The 22,219-nt window shown below is 45.4% G+C and overlaps 1 protein-coding gene across 4 annotated transcripts in view; it reads left to right on the forward strand.

Annotated features, from left to right (window-relative positions):
- PPP4R1 (protein phosphatase 4 regulatory subunit 1) overlaps positions 1-22,219 on the forward strand; it is a 159,366-nt gene that overhangs the window by 21,057 nt on the left and 116,090 nt on the right. For 2 of the 4 annotated variants that reach the window (XM_077492449.1, XM_077492450.1), the window contains exon 3: positions 12,498-12,633. The exons of 1 other annotated variant lie outside the window; for it this stretch is intronic. In XM_077492449.1, the coding sequence (XP_077348575.1) occupies positions 12,498-12,633 (136 nt within the window). The remainder of the gene's footprint in view (positions 1-12,497; positions 12,634-22,219) is intronic. One more of the 4 variants, XM_077492451.1, reaches the window with a different exon arrangement.

A 22,219-nucleotide genomic window follows, 5' to 3' on the forward strand; every position in this document is an offset into this window, starting at 1 on the left:
GATTTTTTACGGTTAGCCAATGTAAGCTCCTCAGTGAAGGAGAAATGGATTCCCAGGGTTTTTTTCCTGTTATCAGCCTTGCCGCCGTGTTTTGGATCAGTTGTAATCGCGCAAGTTGATATTGTGGTAATCCTATGTAAAGCGAGTTTGCGTAGTCCAGTCGTGAATTAATGATTGTTCCAACTACCACTGCTTTGTCATTCTTTGGGATAAAAGGGATGAGTCTGCGAAGCATGCGCAGCAGATGGTGAGATCGACTGACTACAGATCCTATTTGCGCATCCATTGACATTTGTGCGTCTAAAATAACCCCGAGACTCTTCGCTTTGGTCTTTGGGGAGATAGTCTGCCCAAAGACGGTTGGTGGAGACCAGGAGGTTTTGGTTGCGGGCTTATGATTTGGGTGTAAGATAAGAAGCTCTGTCTTTGATTGGTTCAGCTGGAGGGAGTTGGTGGTCATCCAGTCCTCTATTGATTTGAGGCAGTTTTCAAGTTGTTGTTGGTGATCTTTTTTTCCATTGATCCGGAAATAAAGTTGCGTGTCGTCAGCGTAAGAGTGGAAGCAGAGATCTGAGCATCTGATGATTTGAAGGAGTGGGCGAATGTAAATGTTGAAGAGAACGGGTGACAACGGAGAGCCTTGAGGGACTCCGCAGGTGACTGCCCGAGTTTCGGAGAGGAATTTTCCTAGTTTCACTGTCTGTGACCGATTTCCTAGGAAGGACGCGAACCAATGGAGATCTATGTCTTGGACTCCGGCTACTTCTGTGAGGCGGACGAGTAGAGTATTGTGATCTACTGTATCAAACGCTGCACTTGGGTCTAGCAGTACGAGGAGACACGGCTCTCCGTCATCTGCTGCTTCGAGGGCGTCATCCCAAATCTTGAGGAGAGCTGTTCCTGTTCCATGACCCGGCGGAAGCCTGATTGCAGCGGGTCCAGGAATTTGTGAGCATCCAGGTGGAGTTGTAGCTGATGTACTACAGCTTTCTCCATGATCTTAGAAATGGTGTTGAGGCTTGTAATCGGCCTACGGTTGTTTGGATCCTGAGGGTCCAGGTTTGGTTTCTTGAGTAGAGGTTTGACGATGCCTTGTTTGAGGATGCTGGGAACAATCCCTTCGTGGAATGATCGGTTTATGAGGTGGGTTATGGTTGGAGCCACGATGTCGGAGCATTCTTTCAGTAGTTTTGTGGGGATGATGTCAATAGGTGAGGTACTGTCACGCAGTTTATTAATGATGTTTTTTGCGGTGTCTACGGTAATTGGGGATAGTGAAAATTTTGGCGGTTGCGGTATGTTGGTGCGGACATCCTCTTTATGTATTTGCTGGCTGAGGTTGGATGTTTTCTTCTGACAAATTGTTTCCCTGATGGTTTTGACTTTATCGATGAAAAAATCCGACAGTTTGTCACAGTAATCCTGGGATTCGCTTTCTGGGGGTTCTAGGCACACCGGATTCATTGATTGATTAACCAGTTTAAACAGTTCCCGTGGTTGGTTTGCGGCCGTTGAGATTGTATATGAGAAGTGGTCCTTTTTGGATACAAAACTGAGGAAGGGTTATATAGGGGGTGCATTTTTTTGTCTTAGGGTGTGCCAGTGTCCATCACCTGAAGGTGGCCTATAACCCACATATTAACTACTATATGGCCCTGTGTCCTGTGATGTACTTCAAAGAAAAGGATTTTACAGGTAAGCTTTTTGTGCCTGAGCCTTGTCAGTTTGTGTATGTTTAACTGGAGACCTTTTACTTACCTAATCTCTGATTCTTTACACATTAACAAGATAAGTATTCACAGTGCGCAACACAATGTTCTGCCAGATAAAAACACTGCTAGTGCAGTTCCTTTATTGGATTCCTGGGTTTTCTATTTGTTTTGTTTCCACATTTTTGTAGGACTTATTTGTCGTAATATGTAAAACAGTCAGGGCTTATTCACACCTGCTTTGAAATGCATTACACTGCTTGCATATTTTTTTTGTTTAACCTAAATCCTGTGTGCGTCAGAACATGTGCTGTGCAAAAAATGCAACGTGTCCTAATTTTTTTTTTTCAGAGCGATGGTGGGAACGAAAGCAATAGAACATAAGTCAAATTGCATGTTCTCCATGTTGGGCAATGCTGCCTCACAGGACTGACATGAACAAGCCCTAAGTGACAGCAAGTCACGGTTTTCGAAAAATGTTGCATAACTGCATAAATTACAAGAAACTGCCGTGACTCCCCATCCCCCTGCAGGGGAAGGATTAAATGCTCATGAACTCTAGGCGATGAGGAATAAAATGTAATAATTCTCCATACACTTTGCTCTGGCCAACTCCCTCTATCTGTGCTACTGGTTCGCTGAAGCCTCTTCTCTAAGAGGCCCTGGTTGCATGACGTCAGAGTACAGTGTAGAACCAGTAGTCCTGCATTATCTGTGAGGATGGTGAACCACTGCCTACAATCCCTATAGTGTGCTGGAGTGAGTTGTAAGGTAAGCAATGCAGCTTATTCCTTATTCCCTAGAGTCAACGGGGGGGTGATGGCTACAAACCACTTGAGGCATACTTCAAAGAAGTCAAAAATGTCTATGCCACAGTTTGTAAAGAGGAAGTAAAATACTGATCTGACTGCCATATGTTGGTTCTTCATACAGCGCCTGAACTTTTTAGAAGTACACTTGGGCCTCTTTCACACTGGGGCGGTGTGGACTTGAGCGGTAAAGCAGTGCTTTACCGTTGTTATAGCAGAGCTTTTAAGCCCCACTAGCGGCCGAAGAAAGGGTTAATAACACCAGTGTTGCGGCGCTTCCGCAGCGCTGCCCATTCATTTCAATGGGCTGTGGCGGTGGAGGAGCGGTGTATACACGCCAATGCCCGTCAGCAGGGGTAAAGTGTAAATTTTTTATTTTTTTTTAGTTTGTAGGGCTATTGGCGAAGTAGCAAGTAACCAATTAATTTTAAGCCCCCGTTCACGTTGGCGTCACTTGACGTGCCAATTCATAGCCTATTTCTGGCAATGGCACTGACCCAATCGGTGCGACGCTGCACCGATTTTCCAAAAGTAGTTCCCACACTACTTTAGGCGCATTCGGGGGCACTTTCAATAGAGATGTATGCATGAACCCGCACAGATGTCTTTCAAATCGCTCCTGAACTCACATTGAAATGCGGGTTTGAAATTGTTCAGCTGAACTCAAACTCGCGTTCAGTGTGAACGAGGGCTAAGTGCCCTTTCACAGTGGTGGAGTCCGCCAGCGAATCTGCTCACTTGGCAGGGGATCTCTCCACTGATGCCTGCTGAGCAGGTGGATGGCAGGTCGGTGTCTGCTCCACTGATGCAGAGCAGACATGGACACAGACTGCTGTTCTTCTCTATAGGGCTGTCGGATGGAAGCGGACCTCCTGTCATCCAATCCGCTGGACAGATGCGGACCACCCATCCGTCTCTCTTTTTAGTGGACAAGATTGGATGCCAGAGGGTGTCGGCTGACATTCCACCTCTTCATAGAGGGCAGTGGATGAAAGGAAAGATTAACCCAATCTGTCCGTCGGTGTGAGAGGGGCCTAAAAAAAGTCATTAAGCCCTGGTTCACGCTGGTGCAATTTGACATGTCAAATGGCAGCAATAGCCGGGAATGGCACTGTCCTAATCGGTGCAACACCACATTTGTGGCCCTGCACCGATTTTCAAAAAGTAGTTTCTGTACTACTTTTTGCGATTTCAGCTTGTGATTTCCATTGACATCTCCATTGGCAGAAACCTGCACAGATGTCTGTGAAATCGGGACTGACATGCGGGAGTGAAGTCGAGTTCATATGAACCTGCATGGCTTCATTCCCGCAGCTCGGTGTGAACCTAGGCTTTATGTGTAAATTATTTTCTCATATTGGAGGACTGTGTTTGCCTAAATACCTCTTTTACTGTGGCTATGACCACCTAGTCCTTCCTTCACATGTCTAAGTGTCTCCTATGGCTAATTTTAATTTTTGCTTTGTGATATTGTTTCCTGGTTCATGGTGTGACTCACTCCAAGGTATTGAGAAAGGTCTAGTCAGGAGTATAAATTACAGTCTAGTAGAAGTTTTTACCATGTTAGGCCATGTGAAAATCTGCTATAAGTGAAAAGATTTTGTACACTAAAAATGTAAAATGTGGTTAAATAACGAGTTTAAACCAGTAATCCAGATGTTTTGGGTTAAATTGGAGAAGTCTTAAAGCCTCTGTTAGGTTTTTGTCAGAGTCCCTGTTGGGAAGATTAACTCTGACTTCTAATTGGATGATAGTTTTCACTGGGACGCAATCTTCTGAAGGGGAAGCTTGTTGGAGTGACAACTGTCTAAGATTTCCACTCGCTTCCTGTCCTAAAACTCTCTCCAGTGGGACAGAAAAAAACCTCATAGGGCTTACTTTTCCTCCTCAATCCAAAAAATTGATTTTAGATGTACTTTAATGCAGGCTGCTTTGAAAACCAATAAAAGCAAACACGCCACATTGGAAATCTACACTTTTGAACTTTTATTTTTTATTTTTTAAGGATTGCAGGGTGTACAAAAATAAACTGAACAATAACATGTTACTCAGCTTTCCTTGGTACCGATCAATACATTATGCACGTTACACAGTTTTATTATAGAAATACAGTACTTCAGCGTTACCAACTGTTGAGACCCTAGGTTGTTGACTCTAAGCCTCTTTACTGGCCCTCATACTAGCGAGACCCACACTGTTGTATAGATCTCCTAAGTGTTCCCTTCTCGGGCGGACTGTGGGCGATGGCGTCTAGGATGAGCATTTTCCAATGGAAAGTAAGGCCTAGTCAGTACTGTACAAATAGGTTCCACTCACCGGATAGGAAGGTGAGGAAACAGCAGGACAAAACCCTGACAACCACAAGATTTTTTTGCTAAGCTTCTAAGGGGTAAGGACAGGTGGGGGATCGGGAAAGGGGAAGGGTAGGTCAAGAGTAGAGGAAACAGAAGGGTAAAGGGAAAGGTAAACCAGAGTGGTCAAAGGAAAGTAAAGCAAAGAGGAGAAACTCGAGTGGGTCCGGTGATCCAGGCCCTCTGCTCCCCTCCGAAGAGGGGGCTCCCAGATGTGTCTTATATTCATCTGAAAAGATTCCAAGGCATCCATCGGGCGTTGTGTTTCTCCTCCCTGTCCCCCATGGTCGACGTAAGCTGCTCCATATGATGAATGTCGCAGACCCTCGCAAACCATTGCGCTCCCACCGGCGGGGACTGCTGCCTGCATGCACTAGGAACGTATGCCCTGGCCGCATTCAGAAGGTGTTTCAGCAGCGATTTGCGATATTTTCTACTAGAGATGGGGGTCAAGTTGAGAAATATTGCTGTTGGGTTATCTTGGAGGTCAACCTTAGTAAGATTGTAGTTGATCCGGAGAACTTGTCTCCAGAATTGGGTCAGGTTCGGGCATTCCCAAAAGATATGCAGCAATGTGCCGTTTTGTGTGCCATGCCTCCAGCACATCAGGCTGTGCCCTGTGAAGATGGCAGCCAAGACTGTAGGAGTTCTGTACCAGCGAGTCAGAATTTTGTACGTGATTTCTTGATATTTGCTGCACAAGGAAGATTTGTGCAAAAAGAGTATGCGATTGTTTTGGTCTTCCGAAAACTGAACATTGAGGGGTCTCTCCCATTTTCTAAGGAATGGAGGTCCACGTGAGATGTAAGTTCCAGCAGGATGCTGTATATAAAACCGAGAGGTCCCTCCATTCTCCTGTCCCCAAGAAGAAAGAGGCTCTGACCAGGTCCTGATGAATTCTGAAAGATTTATCTGAGATGCTTGGCAAGAAGCGTGGGTGTCCTATTATAGGTGTTAAGGATGAGGGGAAGCTGGGCACTCCCGATAGTTTAAAGTACCTGTCTAGTTCCTGTAGAGTAGGCTCGATGAGAGGATGTGCCAGAGCCAGACCAGTAAGGCCGGCCCCACTCCAGGGCAGACCCTCAATGGGGGATGGAATCTATTCCCGCTCCAGTCGGACCCACAACTTATTTGTCAGGTGTCTGCACCAGTCCACCGTCGTATTCATGTGGACTGATGTATAATACATTGCCGGATCCGGAAGTCCAACACCTCCTCTGTGTTTTGGTCTCTGCAGTAAGGCCCGGCCAAGCCTCAGTGCCCTATTCTGCCAAACGTATCTAATGAATATGGAGCTCGGTGCTCTAAAAGAGGACTGGGGAATTTTGACGGGTAGCGCCTGTAAGAGGTATAGCAATCTTGGCATTATGTTCATTTTGAGTACATTACACCTACCAAACCATGAAACCGCCAAGTTCTTTCCGCTCTCTAGATCTAGGGCGAATGTTTAAGAGGGGTTGGAAATTCAGCTGGAAAATAAGGTGTGGGTTTGAGGGGCTTTTAGTGCCTAAATATTGGATGGCTTGAGTTGCCCAGCAGAAGGCAAAATTGCTGCCTATGCAGGCTTGCGTGCTGGAGGGGAGGGAAACATTAAGCGCCTCTGACTTTTGCAGGTTCATTTTAAAGTCCGACAGCACACCATACCGTCTTATTTCAGACAGAAGGGACCGGTAGGGAAGTGTGCGGCTCTGAGACATAGAACAGGTCGTCTGCAAATGCAGCAACCTTATGATGATATGAAGTTGTTTCTAGCCCCTTGATGTTGGTTAAGCCTGGTATGTTGAAGGAGTTCTATGGAGAGTACAAATAGGAGGGGGGACAACCCTGTCTAGTGCCGTTGCTAATTCTAATTCGAGTGGAGGTGACCCCATTTACCCACTGCTGCCGTAGGGGATGAGTAAAGGGCCATTATCCATGATGGCATGGATGGTGGCATACCAAGGTGCCGCAGGGTGGCCAACAAAGTTCAGCTCACCCTGTCAAACGTCTTTTCGCCATCAACAGACAGGAACATAATTGGGACTTTAAGATGTATGGCCCTAGCTGTTACGTCAATGGTCCTCATAGTGCTGTCTCTCGTTTCTCTATTACGAATAAAACCCACTTGGTCCAGGGGTATCAGGCGTTGAAGGATAGGCCCCAGCCTCTCTGCCAGTATTTTCGTAAATAGTTTGAGGTCACAATTAAGAAGCGAAATAGGCCTATAACTAGAACAGAGAAGCGGGTCCTTTTCTGGTTTGGGTATGACGGATGCTGGCCTGGACGAGGTCTGGTGGGACAGACTGGCCTTCTAAAATTGCACTGAAGGCTGAGGTGAAGTGTGCAGCTAGCTGCGGTTGGAATGCTTTATAATAGGGGATGGTGAACCCATCTGGGCCAGGCGCTTTGCCCTTGGGTGAACCGGACAGGGCCTGCGAAAGCTCCCCTGGAGAGATAGGTTGTGAGAGTGACTCTACCTCTTCCTCATTAAGAGGGGGTATGTTTGCTGACTCAAGGTAGGCCTCAATGGCTTCTGATCGGTTTTGGGGACCGTCTCCCGAAGACTGAGGATGTAAATTGTAAAGGGCTTCGTAAAAGGCACGGAAGTTCTCTATGTCCGTTGAGTCGTGGAGTTTAGCGCCCGTGGTGGAAGATATGGCCGGGTTGTAAGAGGAGTTACGTTGAGCCCGTAAAGCGTTTGCTAGTGATCTGCTGCATTTGTCTCCATATTCATAGTATGATCTACAAGCCCACATAAGCTTGTTTTTAGCTTGAAAGAGGTAATGCTCTCTAATTTCTTCTCTGAGGCCTACTACCTCTGCCTCCAGAGCGCTGTTTGGCTGGGACTTGTGGCGTTTCTTGCATGTGTATAATTTGGAGACCAGGTCAGAGAGGGTTTTTGCTCTGGCCGACTTGAGTCTGTGTCCGTGCTTAATAAGTATTCCCCTAATGTAACATTTGTGTGCAGCTCACACCGTGAGGGGGTTGGGAACCGAATCTTTATTATTTGCATTTTTTGAACTTTTTTTAATGCAAATTTTTTTTTCCTGTAAATATGGTAACATGTTCTTTTAAAAAATGCTAAATATATTTTTATAGTTTTTCTAAATACCATGAAGGATTTCAAGATGTACATACAAAACCTACTGTAATTCACGTGCAAAATAATGGTGCATGTTTGCTCTGCTTTTATGGCACAATATTTTTGTACAGTTTTTATAAGCTTTGCTTTCTCTGTAGCAAACAGATGTCTTCCTAATGCTGGCTATTCAAGCCTACACTTGTAATGGCTACTCATTTTGCCCTGTCTAAGATGAAGGCTCGATTCACACTAATCTGTTTTTTGATGCATTTTGCAGAAATGCAGGGAAATTTTTTTTCTTTTTTACACATGTTAAAAAAAATTTAAAAAAAAGACGTGAGGTTCACCCCAAAATCCATACCAGTCCCTTATCCGAGCATGCAACCCGGCAGGTCAAGGAAAGGAGGGGACGAACCATACCAAGCCCCATGCCCTCAAAATGGGTGCTTTGGGGGCGAGGGGGCACCCCCACCCCAAAGCACATTGGGCACAAAGGAATCTTCCCGACAAACCTTGCTCAGTGGTTGTCGGGGTTTGCAGGCGGGGAGCTTATTGGATTCTGGAAGCCCACTTTAACAAGGGGGCCCCCAGATCCCGCCCCCCATGTGAATGCGTATGGGGTACATTGTACCCCTACCCATTCACAAAAAAAAGTGTGTTTAAAAAATACAGTAGACAGTTTTTGATAAGTCTTTTATTAAAAATCTGCGCTTCTTCCTCCATTTTCTCCCGCATCTTCATCCTCTCCCGTCTTCTCATTCTCCCCCGGCTTCTTCTTCTGTCTTCTTTGTCCGGCGTTCTTCTTTCTCAAACTCGAGAGGGAAGACTTCGTCTGTTGCCCCTAAATAGTGCCATGTCTTGTGTGTGTGTGTGTGTGTGTGTGTGTGTGTGTGTTTGTAAAAAAAAAACAAAAAACAAATGCTGCATAATTAAATGTCCATTGTGAAGTCAGAGCTGGCTTGGACAAAGGTCTGCACAACATTCTGAGCAAAATATGTTATCATAACCTTTTGTAAGGCATGCATACTGAATGAAGAAAATTTCTTTCTTTCTTTCTTGTTGGAACATTTGGAAGCTTAAGTAAGACTATGATCTGAATGAATGCCCTTTCATGTGTTTTAATGCCATTTATACTCCAAACATTTTTTTTTTGTATTAGACACTGGAAAGGGTTAGAACCTCTTTAACTTTACATACTCCATCTGGACACCCTAATGTGGGCCACAATAAAACCATGACAGAGGTTCTAAAACTTTGACTTGCAATATACAGTATTTGTATTGCTTCCTGTAGCCCTGTTGGGGGGATCGTCTCATTCTGTCTTGTGAAATGAAGACACAGATGGTAATCCAAAAAGTTGACAGTTTTTGAGGTGTTTTTCCACCTTTCAGTCAAATTTGAGAAAACCCCTTTTAAAAGATTTTGTTGTGTGTTCCCATTTACACAGTACACCTTTTAAAGCCGATACACACTGCATCTGAGGACCACAAACCAAAAGTAAATGAATTTTTCTTATTCAAACAAAACTCCTATTTGTGTCTCCATTCCGTTTATTTTAATTGAAAAATCACTTTGAAAAACACCCCCTTGCAATTCTGGCTGCAGTCATCTTGACCCCCTCCTGTAGATTCTTGGAAACCAGGAAGCAACTGAATAAATGTAAAAAAAAAAAAAAAAAAGTTTATTTCAAGCAAATAGAATATATTTTCCTTATGCTAGCAGCATAAGGATTAAAAATGGTCCATGTTGATTTAAAGCAGAATTAATCCCTCCTATACTTTTAATTTAAGCTGGGTTCACATATATGCAAATTGGATGCTTTAACGCCATACAATTCACATTACATGTGAATGTGACCGACTTTCAATGGAGCCAGTTCACCCGTGCGGGGCGGCCACGGTGCGAGTTTGAAAAGGATCCTGCACTTTTTTTAAGTCTGGTTCAGGTGTGAATTCAGGTAATAATTTGCACCTGGACTGCAAACTACAGCCACATGGGTAAACCCAGCCTGAGCCTCTGTTTGATTTGCAGTTGCAATGGTGTTGCACACGTGATCAGTTATGACTCCAGCCATTTGATGGTTTGGTTGAAAGCGCAAGCAAATGTGACAGTTACATACCTGGTGTTATACAGATTACCGCTACTCATCAGATTGTGTAACGGAAGCGATATTCTGACCAAGAAATACTTGCTGCACATGCGCTATGCGTTCCAAACACTTCATGATCTGACCGCTAGCCGTAATCTGATAGAACACCCATGCGGACATCTTACTACAACCAGCTAGGTCTTTAATTTCAGAGTAAATTTAGCAATAAGATGAGCGTATATAAATAAATATAGTATATTGACATCTGTGATGCTGTTTTGATGTTACATTTTGAAAGAAGCTGGATGCCATCAGTATGAAGGTGGCGGAGGCCATGTTGGTCAAAATTTAACATCCAAACTGCATCACAGATGCGAGTATACTATATTTATTTAGGCTCACTTTATTGCTAAAATTACACTGACATTTTAAGACTTGGCTGGGTATAGGAAAATGTCCACATGGGTGTTCTATCAGATTACCGCTACCCATCAGATCATGAAGTGTTTGGAAAGCATATCACCTTGGAATGCATAGCACATGCGCAGTAAGTATTTCTCGGTCAGGTCGTCACTTCCGTTACACAGTCTGATGGGTAGCGGTAATCTGACAGAACACCGACAATTATATATATATATATATATATATATATATATATATATATATATATACACACACACACACACACACACACATTTTTTTTTTTTTAATGGGTAAATTGGTGGGCTTAGTTCCACCTTAACTTGCTTAAAAAAGAAAGTTTCATATTTTTCTAGTTTGTGGAAGTTTTACCATAGAATCCGGAGGTGCACTGAATGGAAATTTTTGGTACCGAAAATGCAAGATGCACTTCAAACGAGTTTTTAAAAAATTTTTTTTTTATATGTAGTTGTATTTGACTTTTTAATATCATAAATGTAAATTTACTGTCACACATTATTGGTACCCTTTTTTTTATTTATTTTTTTTTTGTGCAAGAAAAGCTCAAGAAAAATGTATCGCTTTTTAAATTTTATGTCTGTCTTCACACTGGTCTGTTGCGCTTCCTTTTTTGGTGTTAAAAATCCGGCTTGCTGTATTGTTGGATAGTTAAAAAAAAAAAACGCACCGCCATGTTGAAATGCATTGAAAACGCAGCAAGAACGCACGTGTTACTTTTTGATGCAGTTTTTGAGTCGCATGACCTATGAAAAACTAACAGTGAAATCGTGGTAAAATTGCGCTTGTTTTCGGGCACCTTTTTCTCTTATTGGCAAAATGCAGATAACAACAGTTTTATGTTTTGGCCGCTGAAATTTCAGTACATCTCTAATAGAATCACTCTATGAACATTAAATGGCTATATACCTTTTTAATAATTGCATAGCAGGTTATTTGACATCTATACAACCTACCGTTGTTCAGCAGTCAGTGCTGTAAAATGAAAGCCATTTACGAGCAACACTATGCAACTCTTGTCCAACCAAAATGTGGGTGGAAGTCAAACATGGTGCTTGGCATTTATCATGGTACATGTATTAATGGTGGTTTACTGTTCATAGAGTAATTCTGCCAACACATTACAGGCAGAGTTTATAATGGCAAACATAACTCTCCAGCCCCTCCTTAGCACTTCATAGAAAGCCAAAGCTAAGTAAGATTTTTCAGTCCTGGAGCTTTAAGAAAGGAGTAATGCAAAAAGGTAAGCAGAAATGTCAAAATATTTTTAAGGTATGCTTTGTGAATGGCAACATACAACCCAATTTGGGCGCAGAAGTAGAATAGTAGAACTTTTGGCTTGAGTTGGACTTGCAGGGGAAAAAAAAATCCACCCTTGCACTGGTATCCTCCAAGCATCCCTCCCCCTGTGCACTGCAAGATTTATTTACTTGTGATGTCTAGCACAAAGATGAAAAGGCAGTTTCACTTACCTGATTTCTCACTACAACTGACTCTGTTTGCATAGGGGAAGTGTCCAATTACCATACAGTGGTACAGGGACATAAACCCTGTATGGTATGCTGAGGAGGCTGGAGTGTGACCAGAGCCACTTGTATCTTGGAGTGCAGCTGCAGGGGTCTGGTCACAGCACTGAAATAAGGAAAGGATTTCATCTTTAATCCTCTGCCCCTGGACTAAATGAGCAATGAACTCCCAACTGCAAGGGTGGATTTTTTTTTTTTTTTTTTTTCTCCCTGGCTTTAAATTATTGACATTTGCCCAAAGTAAGATTATTATTTTTTTTCCCCCTCAAGCATATATGATGTAAATTTTTTGTTGCAGAATGGTGCGGTCTCATTCTGGACAGGTGTGTACAGTCATAGAAGTCACTAATGTGTTGCCACTCCAGGTCATTCTGGCACAGCTGGAATGCTCTTTGCCCAGAGCAGTCCACAGTAATACATTTTTTGAGCAGAACTACACCATTTTTTTTATTTTTTATTTTTGCTAGTGTACTGTAACTGGATTTTCAAGCTATGTTTCTGATGTTTCTGATAGTTGGTGTGGATGACTACAGCTCAGAGTCTGATGTGATTATTATACCTTCAGCCCTGGACTTTGTCTCACAAGATGAAATGTTGACCCCCCTTGGAAGGTTGGATAAGTACGCGGCAAGTGAAAATATATTTAACAGGTATGTTCACAAATCCATTACCTTGCTTGAATATGTAATCTGCAGATTTTTTTAATTTTATTTTTTTGTCTGAAATTTCCTGTTAATATTTTGTCTTTTTAAACATTCATTCACCTTACCAGTTTAAGAACTTAAGTTCTCCTTTTTTTGAATATTTTTTATTTTTTTTTTTTTATGAATGTGCATATTTTTTTTTCCCCTTCAGGGGTCTGCAGAGCATTGCAACCATGATCAGTGGATCACGGATGCAATATGAGGTTCCTGCTTTCTTTTCTTACAGCTTTGTACATGTACAGCCATACAGGCTGTCAGTTTCCACACGGGTAGGAAGAGTGAATGGACTATGAGGGCCCTCATCAGCCCCCTCACAGTCCATTGGAAGCTACAAGCCATTTGCCACAGAGGAAGACAGGACTTGTAGTTGATTGTATTCACAGATCTCAGTGAATGAATGCTGCAGCTGTGTAGGTGGAGCCCCACACAGATGGACCAATTTTAAAATTTGACAGTGGCTGTGGGGGAAAGGAAAACCCCCCACCTGTTGTCATGAGGTGGGGGGACAGTGCTTAGTCACCTTTTACATGCTAAACATGGGTGTAACAAGTTACTAAAATTGAGCCTATACTTTAACCACACTTGTAGCAGAATGACATGCAGGTACGTGATTTTGCAGCAAGTGGTCACCTCGGTGCTGTGCCTTAGAGCTGACAGTCAGCTTTTTTGTGATAATAATCGAGCCGCTCTAGGTTTATCACAAGCAGCGGGAGGGGACTTGGCTTTGATTGGGTCTCGGATCTAGAAACTTGAAAAGTGACGTCGCTTTCCGATTTACTGGAGCTTCAGGCTGGGATCTCATATAAGATGGATGCGGCTTGCAGCAGGGGTTTGACAAATTTTTGCCTGAATTTTGCCCTGAAATAGAGCCAGACACGCACACGACTCCTGTGCAAGCAGCTCCAGAGATATGTGAACCGGCTCCATAGAGAGCCGGTCACAATCTCCTGTCATTTTTTTTTTATATGGATTGTCAGCTCCCGGGATAAGGCCAGTCATTTTCACCTCCTATCTATAACTCACAACGGAGCACCCAGTCAATAACTCCAATGTAACGCTGTTACATCAGGTTTATGGGCTGACCAGAGAGAAAGGCTGGCAACAGATGGAACTGGTTGGCTTAGGCAGGTGGCACTGGTTTGGGACTGACAAATGGTACTGGTTGCCACTGGCAGGCACGTGGAACTGCCAGATGGCACTGGCAGGTGGCACTATTGGCACTGATTGGCGGTGGCACTGGCAGGTAGTGCTGGCATGTGGCACTGACAGGTGGCACTGATTGGCAGTGGCACTGGCAGGAGATTGGCAGGTGGCACTGATTTGGAACTGGCAGGTGGCCCTGGTTGGCGGTGGCAGGTGGCCCTGGTTGGCGGTGGCAGGTGGCCCTGGTTGGCGGTGGCAGGTGGCCCTGGTTGGCGGCACTGGCAGGTGGCCCTGGTGGTGGCACTGGCAGGTGGCCCTGGTGGTGGCACTGGCAGGTGGCATTGATTGGCGTTGGCACAGGTTGGCGGTGGCAGGTGGCACTGGTTGGTGGTGGCAGGTGGCACAGGTTGGCACTGGCGGTGGCACAGGTTGGCACTGGCGGTGGCACAGGTTGGCGGTGGCAGGTGGCACTGGTTGGCGGTGACACTCGGCACTGACATGTGGCACTGTTTGATGTTGGCACTGGCAGGTAGCACTGGTTGGCGGTGGCACTGGTGGGCACTGGTTGGCGGAGGCACTAATTGGCGGTGGCACTGGCAGGTGGCACTGGTGGGCGGTGGCACTAGTTGGCGGTGACACTGGCAGGTGGCACTGGTTGGCGGTGACACTGGCAGGTGGCACTGGTTGGCGGTGACACTCGGCACTGGCAGGTTGCACTGATTGGCATTGGCACTGGTTGGTGGAGGCACTGGCGGTGGCGCTGGTTGGTGGTAGCAGGTGGCACTGATTGGCTGTGACACTCAGCACTGGAAGATGGCACTGGTTGGCAGAGGCACTGGCAGGTGGCTCTGATTGGTGGTGGCACTGATTGGTGGTGGCACTGATTGGTGGTGGCACTGGCAGGTGGCACTGGCAGGTGGCACTAGCAGGTGGCACTGGCAGGTGACACTTGGCACTGGCAGGTGACACTTGGCACTGGTTGGCAGGTGGCACTGGTTGGCAGGTGGCACTGGTTGGCAGGTGGCACTGGCAGGTGGCACTGGTTGGTGGTGGCAGGTGCCACTGATTGGCGGTGACACTCGGCACTGGCAGGTGGCACTGGTTGGCGGCACTGGCAGGTGGCACTGGTTGGCGGTGGCACTGGCAGGTGGCACTGGTTGGCGGTGGTACTGGTTGGTGGCAGGTGCCACTGATTGGCGGTGACACTCGGCACTGGCAGGTGGCACTGGCAGGTAGCACTGGCTGGCACTGGCAGGTGGCACTGGCAGGTGGCACTGGTTGGCGGTGACACTCGGCACTGGCAGGTGGCACCTGCAGGTGGCACTGGTTGGCGGCAGCACTGGTTGGCGGCACTGGCAGGTGGCACTGATTGGCACTGGCACTGGTTGGCGGAGGCACTGGCAGGTGGCACTGGTAGGCTTCACACTGAGCACTCTGTTACTGAAAAGTAACAGAGGAGCTGTCAGAATTGAGCTTAATGTTGGGGGTGGGCGGGACCCAGCCGGGGTGTGAAACTGACAAGTAAGAGAGGCGGATCTGTCAGATTTGAGCTTGATGTCGGGGTGGGCGGGACCCGGCCGTGGTGGGCGGAACTCAGCAGCTATCAAACACCAGCCAACGATTGGGCTGCTTAAGAAAAGGGGTGGGGCCACATACACGTAGCGGCCCGCCCAGATTCCATTGGCTGGTGTTTGATAGCTGCTGGGTCCCACCCACCCCCAACATCAAGCTGAAATCTGACAGATCCTCCTCTCTTCTCTCTGTTGCTTCTCAGTTTCACACACTCAGCGCAGTGCTTGATGCTTGCCAGAGCCGCTGAGTAGGGAGGAGGATGGCAGTCAGTGTTAATGCTCTGCATGTCTGGGGCATCAATAGTGAGTGGGCTGGTGGCAGCTTAGGCGCCAGGTTGCGATTTCTGGTCGCATTGGTGACCTGGGGTTTGTCGAGCCCTGCTCTAGGGTCTCTGCTAAAAATATATATATATATATATATATATATATATATATAATGTTTGGGGGTTCTACGTCATTTTCTGGCAAAAATACTGATTTCAACTTGTAAGCAACTGCCCTGGAAGTTTTGAAATTCTTCTAAATTTCTTATACAAATTAAATATTCTGCTATTATGTACTTCAGACATTTCACTGGTTCATGGGTTAGTTGTATGCATGTATGTGTAAGTGTAGTGTAATATGTCATTTGTTGGTGGTTTAACCCTTTCAGTGCTTTCAGCTGGCCAGTTTCATACGCCATACAGACCTCATTTCTCCTTCTGCTATAAGCTCATGGTCACTTCAGTGACCATAAACTTATATCAGAATTTTTCAGCAGACAGCTGAACAATCCTATAGCTCTGATCAGCGGATTACCACCCCTGCCTGTCTCCTACTCCAGTCCTCAAGTACCCCCAACAGTTCATGTTTTCAGGCTTTCCATTATTTTGCACAGATGATTTGATCAGTTTCACTGCCTTAGTAATTACAACAGCGTTTTCATCTGAGGGAAGTCCTAAAAACTTGACCTTTTTTAGGAGTACTTGAGGACTGGAGATGAGAAACATTGTCCTACTGCTCTCTGTCCCTCCACCCAACCTGCTTCCCTCACCTCTAAAAATGCCACCCCCCCTTCTCCCTCCCCTGTCACTGACATCCCCCTCCAGCACTTTCACCCCACAGCACCAGGCGCTCTAACAACAAGCAACCCTCCACACTGTGACCCTGCATCCGGCATGTGCAGCGCTGCTGACCGTCTCTTCACCTCATCCCACCAGCTGCAGCTGCTGCCCGGGAGATCAGTGACAGTCAGGATACCAACCCCCCTTCTCACTGATCCACAGTTCCCGGTATATGCAGCGCTGCTGACCAGCAGCTTTCAGAAAATATATGGGGGGGGGGGGGGGGTCTTTTACAAACTCTGAAAGCTGTAAGTGAAAAATGAAAACCTTCCAGGTTGTTGTGGGGATTTTTTTGTTTTGTTTTTTAATAGAAATGTGCTTATTTACTGTTTTTTGCATACATTTGGTTTTCACCATTTTTCGCAAAAAGGCGCAATTTAAAATTTACAAATATTTATAAACTCAATGCAGGTTAAACTTATATTGATCAGGATTTTATTTTGCTTTGTTTTGTATCTGCTAATGATGATTTTAGTGTATTTTTTTTTTTTGTGAAAAATATTGATTTGATAAACATTTTCGCAAATATCATGATGCAAAAAAAATCAATAGCATCTTCTTTTTGTTCTTGTCATGTGCTTTCAGAAAATGTTTTTGGGGGGTCTTGCACAAACTCTGAAAGCTGTAAGGGAAAATAATAAAGCAATGGAAACATTTCCAAAAATAGTCCGGCCAGCTGAGTTTAAAGAGGAAGTAAACCCTGATGAGTTTACTTCCTCTTTCATTCCATGCAAAGGTAAAGCGTAATGGACTACTATGCATTGCATAGTAGTCCATTATGTGTCACTTACCTGACACAGGAGCCAGCGATGTCACCGCTGTCCCCTGTAGTCCGGCGCATCCATCTTCTCGGTGGGTCTCCCTGCTCCGCCGCTGTCATTCGGCGAAGCCGCGATGATGTCACTCCCGCGCATGGGAGCTGCCACGTGCATGCGCGCGGGAGCTGCCACGCGCGGCATATTCGCCGTTGACGGTGCCGCTCTCAGTGCGCCTGCGCCGTAGACAGCGGTGCCTGTCTTTCGGCAAATATCTCCTAAACCGTGTAGGTTTAGGAGATATTTCTTGGACCTACAGGTAAGCCTTAATCTAGGCTTACCTGTAGGTCAGTGTGTTGTAAGGGTTTACAACCACTTTAAGGCTGCATTCACCCCTGAGAGTTTTTGGCTCATAAAACACCTGAAAAATGGCCAACAAGCAAAATTCCATTCATTTCAATGGCACCTGTTTACATCTGAGCGTTTTGTCACCTGAAGCAAAACGCCTGAAAAACGCCTTAAGCTCAAAAAAGAACATGAGCTTCTTTGGGGCAGATTACAGGCGTTTTTCTGCTTTTTACATTGCTGATCTGTAAAAAATGCCTGTAATCTGTCCCAAAGAAGCTCATGTTCTTTTTAAACGTATGCCCCGTACACACTATCAGATTGTCTGCTGAGTTTTTCCTTCGGATTTACCAAAACCATGTAGTAGAAGGGCCTGCCTGATTGCATGCACATTGAAACTCCTAAGGTTTGACCTCCTATTATATGGTTTTGGTAAATCTGAAGGAAAAACTCAGCAGACAATCTGATAGTATGTACGGGGCTTTAAAGACGGATTCCACCAAAAAAAAAAAATATTAAAAGCCAGCAGCTATAAATACTACAGCTGCTGACTTTTAATAAATGGACACTCACCTGTCCCGGGTTCCATCGATGCCGAGGTCGATCGATCGCTTGGCCCTCGGCTGCTGCCGCCACCATTCTAGGTGAGGGAATCAGGAAGTGAAGCGAATCGGCTTCACTTCCCGGTTCCCTACTGCGCATGCGCGAGTCGCGCAGCGCAATAGGAATTCTCTGCACTGTCTCTGAGACCCGTATGTGTCCCAGCAGACAGCGCGGCAGGACAGGAAATGGCGTAGACTCCCACGGGAGTCTATGCCCGGAAGTGGGTGTAAATACCTGTCTTTGACAGGTATCTCCACCCCCCTCCCCCCTGAAAGGTGCCAATTGTGACACCGGAGGGGGGGAGGGTTCCGATCAGCGGAGGTTCCACTTTAGGGTGGAATCCCGCTTTAAGGTGTTTTTCAGGCATTTTGCTTCAAGTGACAAACCACTCAGATGTGAATGGGTGCCATTGAAATGAAAAGGATTTTGCTTGTTGGGTGTTTTTTTTTTGCGTTTTTCAGGCGTTCTACGAGATGAAAACGCTCAGGTGTGAATGCAGCCTGAAAGGTGCTGTGTGAAACAGTTTATTATCGTTCATATTACTTGACTATTATCTTTTAGAAAATAGGTTGGACTTGATGGACTTGTCTTTTTTCAACCTCACCTACTATGTAACTATGTTAAATGAGAGATTCTATACCTTTCAACATGTATACCAAACCAGCGGCTTTTGACAGTAATGTGCAATAATTGCCCTGTGTGTGCAGCGTGAACAGTCCTATTCATTGAGCACTAAAGATCAATGGTGTAGGCACCAAAGGTAGTAATTGCAATTTTTGCAGGTGTCTTTTTGTTTGCATTTAGCGCTTTCTTAAAGCGGGATTCCACCCTAAAGTGGAACCTCCGCTGATCGGATCCCTCCCCCCCTCCGGTGTCACAATTGACACCTTTCAGGGGGGAGGGGGGTGGAGATACCTGTCAAAGACAGGTATTTTCACCCACTTCCGGGCATAGACTCCCGTGGGAGTCTACGCCATTTCCTGCCCTGCCGCGCTGTCTGCTGGGACACACACGGGTCCCAGTGACAGCGCGGAGATTTCCTATTGCGCAGCGCGGTTCGCGCATGCGCAGTAGGGAACCAGGAAGTGAAGCCGATTCGCTTCACTTCCTGATTCCCTCACCTAGAATGGCGGCGGCAGCAGCCGAGAGCCGAGCGATCAATCAGCCTCGGCTGCCGGCATCGCTGGAACCCGGGACAGGTGAGTGTCCATTTATTAAAAGTCAGCAGCTGTAGTATTTATAGCTGCTGGCTTTTAATATTTTTTTTTTTTGGTGGAATCCCTCTTTAAGATGAGTTGCAAAGATTTTTTTTTTTCACCTGTCGGAAAAGTAAATTGCTACAAGTGAAATGATCGTCAATTTATATACAGCAGTCTTTAAGGTAGGCTAGAAAAAATTTTGCGATACAGGACTGCGTCGCTTTGACAATTGCGTGGTCATGGGACGTTGCACCCAAACAAAATTTATGTCCCTTTTTTCCCACAAAAAAGAGCTTTCTTTTGGTGGTATTTGATCACCTCTGTGGTTTTTTATTTTTTGTGCTATAAACAAAAACGACAATTTTGAAAAAAAGCTATATTTTTTACTTGTTGCTATAATAATTATCCCCCAAAAGTATATAAAAAAATAATCTTTCTCGGTTTAGATTGATATGTATTCTTCTACATATTTTTGTAAAAATAAAAATTGCAATAAGCTGAGGTACAGGCTCTCAGTAGTAGAGCTAAGGGAAGTGTCAGTGGACTACGTGTGGGGAATTCCACACTGTGTTCCATTGACTACCAAGTCGGTCTGCCGCAGTTGTAGTTTTTTTCATCACCAGATCTCTGTGAATTAACGTGGCTGCGCAGGCAATTTCAAAAGTAATAGCTGCTGCAGGGAAAGAGAACCTCCACTTGCTGTCATAGGGGCAGCTGTTTCTTATCGTACATCACGGGACGCAGAGCCATAGTAGTTAATATGTGGGTTATAGGCCACCTTCAGGTGATGGACACTAGCACACCCTAAGACAAGAAGTCCACTCCCTATATAACCCCTTCTCACTACTGGGAGTACCTCCATTTTTTTCGCCAGTGTCTAAGGTGTTGATCACGAGTAAAGATGTGCTGTGCTGGAGCAATCCATGCTGGGGCTAGCTATGCAGCCGGATCCATTCAAAGTGTCTTTTAGGCCGAATTGAATGGTACCCTGGCCTCGTGTCCGAAGAAACAAGGTTTTGCTTGTCTTTTTTTTTTTTTTTTTTTTAGAAAGCTGGATTCTGGGATCCGGTACTTTTGGTTTTAAGGCCATAACATTTTACTGGCGGGATGCTATTACAGGTCCAGGATTGTGGGTTCCCCAGCTCCTGAAGGTTTGTTAACGTAATCCACCGTGAAGGGTGAAGATTGGGTCTGTTGGTTTTACCACAGAAAACCCTGAGGCGGGAAAGGTAAGAGTTTTCTAAGAAATTTTTGAATTTTCTTATGCAATGTCTCCTTTAATTAATGGTGTCATGCCTATGTGTCACCACTGGGGGGGCTGTATAGAGCACATACCTTCTCATGCTTTCTCAAGAAATCACACTGTGTCCGGAGCAGCAGGCTTCCTTTTTTTTTTTTCTCCAGCCAGCAGCAGACCTCCAGTAAGTCTGGGCGGGGTTTTCCTCTTCCCTAGACACCCCCCACCTGTGTTGTATTCTCCCCCTCTTTCAAGCTTCATGAGGAAAAAAAAAAAAACGATCAGCAGGCCACCCTACTCGGCGGCTTCCAGACTCTCCCCTCGCCATTTCTTCCCCCTCCACAGAACGATCCTGTAGGATCAGAGGCCCATGCTCACACGGGGAAGCTCTTTTTTAAAAAAATGAGGAGGGGGGCCGAAGGCGATGGAGGAGGGTGGGGCTTAGCGCAGTGTTGGCATCCTCCAGTGCGCAGAGCGGGAATGTGTGTTTTTAAAAGCACCATTATTGCTGCTGCAAGCTGACGGAGGGACACAAGAGCAAAGAGGTGCATTAAAGTGGTTTGGTGACACAGGCATTCTTTTTGACACTTTTTTACTATTGCATCAGGCTGAGCATCAATATCGGCGACCGGTCTAGACCATTTCCCAAGCAGTGGATGTGTTCTTCTGGTAGTACCTCTGTTCTACATCGGGCTATGGTCTGAAGGGAGGGTAAAAACGGCAAAAAAAAAAAAGGGCTATAGAAAGAAAGATTTCTACAGCCACAAGAAAGCCTAGAACCATCTAAAAAAAAGATGGCATCCTCCCCTGAGAGTGATATGGCTGGTCAGTAAGCCATCAAGGACGTTGGGTGTTGCAGCTGCTCTTAACACTGCAACCCCTGCATATATTACTGAAACGTTTTTTTTTCTCCTCAACCATTTTAGACTTGGAACAAAAGATTCATGCCTTAATCGCATCCCAGAGTGTGACTAAGCGTAACGGGTCCCCTTCCATTCCCCAGGACCCTCAAACTGAGGAACAGGGGGCGAGAGATGTCGAATTTCTCTTGGGGGACCAGGAAGAGGCTGATGACTCCTCTTCTGAAGAGTCTAATACGGAAGGATCAGGTTCACAAGATAGGTTGTTGGTACAATCTCTCACTGAATTGGTCCGCTCCACATTTTTGCTGCCAGTAGTGGAGTCAGTCGATGAGCCCACTGCTTGTTTGGGTTCGCTAAAGCCTCCCCTAGCTATTCATGCTTTTCCTATCCATTCATTACTAAAGAAGCTTATATATTCTAATGGGAGCCCCCAGATAAACCGTTTTCGTTTAATAAGAAATGGGGGATTACAGCAATTGACGCTGCTATATCCTCTGTGAACAAAAAATTTGCTCAAATGCTTAAGGATCCAACAGATAAGAAGTTGGAATTCCTATTTAAAAACAATATTTCTCTGGCAGATTCAGTGGTTCGGGATATGTCAGTTCGTAAAAGACTAGTTTAAAGAGGTGTTCCAAGATTATTCTTGATCAGCAGGCCCAAGATTTGGCCCTGATATCAGAGGCGTTATGTTTTACAGTAGATGCTATGAG

Source organism: Lithobates pipiens, unplaced genomic scaffold (assembly GCF_037356315.1).
Source record: "Lithobates pipiens isolate NorthernLeopardFrog02 unplaced genomic scaffold, aLitPip1_a1.2 Scaffold_19, whole genome shotgun sequence".
NCBI classification, from domain to species: Eukaryota; Metazoa; Chordata; class Amphibia; order Anura; family Ranidae; genus Lithobates; species Lithobates pipiens.